The sequence below is a fragment of the Capsicum annuum genome, unplaced genomic scaffold (assembly GCF_002878395.1).
Source record: "Capsicum annuum cultivar UCD-10X-F1 unplaced genomic scaffold, UCD10Xv1.1 ctg43885, whole genome shotgun sequence".
NCBI lineage: Eukaryota > Viridiplantae > Streptophyta > Magnoliopsida > Solanales > Solanaceae > Capsicum > Capsicum annuum.
In genome coordinates, this window is record NW_025851391.1 from 832 (window position 1) to 1,327 (window position 496).

Sequence of the window (496 nt, forward strand, 5' to 3'; positions counted from 1 at the left end):
ATTGCTTGTTGTTTTGTCTGGTTCAATAATACCGCTTATCCTAGTGAATTTTATAGACCTACTGGACCAGAAGCTTCTCAAGCTCAAGCATTTACTTTTCTAGTTAGAGACCAACGCCTTGGGGCTAACGTGGGATCCGCTCAAGGACCTACTAGTTTAGGTAAATATCTAATGCGTTCCCCAACCGAAGAAGTCATTTTTGGAGGAGAAACTATGCGTTTTTGGGATCTGCGTGCTCCATGGTTAGAGCCTCTAAGGGGTCCAAATGGGTTAGACTTAAGTAGGTTGAAAAAAGACATACAACCTTGGCAGGAACGGCGTTCCGCGGAATATATGACTCATGCTCCATTAGGTTCTTTAAATTCCGTGGGTGGTGTAGCTACTGAGATCAATGCAGTCAATTATGTCTCTCCTAGAAGTTGGTTAGCTACCTCTTATTTTGTTCTAGAATTCTTCTTCTTCGTAGGTCATTTGTGGCACGCGGGAAGGGCTCGTG

At 43.8% G+C, this 496-nt stretch overlaps 1 protein-coding gene across 1 annotated transcript in view; it reads left to right on the forward strand.

The window, feature by feature from the left end:
- Positions 1-489, forward strand: part of LOC107852467 (photosystem II CP43 reaction center protein-like) — a gene marked incomplete at its 3' end in the record, with an annotated part of 1,314 nt that extends 825 nt beyond the window's left edge. The window contains 1 exon segment of the mRNA XM_047403534.1: positions 1-489. This exon segment is cut by the window's left edge and continues 100 nt beyond it. Within this exon segment, the coding sequence (XP_047259490.1) occupies positions 1-489 (489 nt within the window).
- Positions 490-496: the final 7 nt, after the last annotated feature.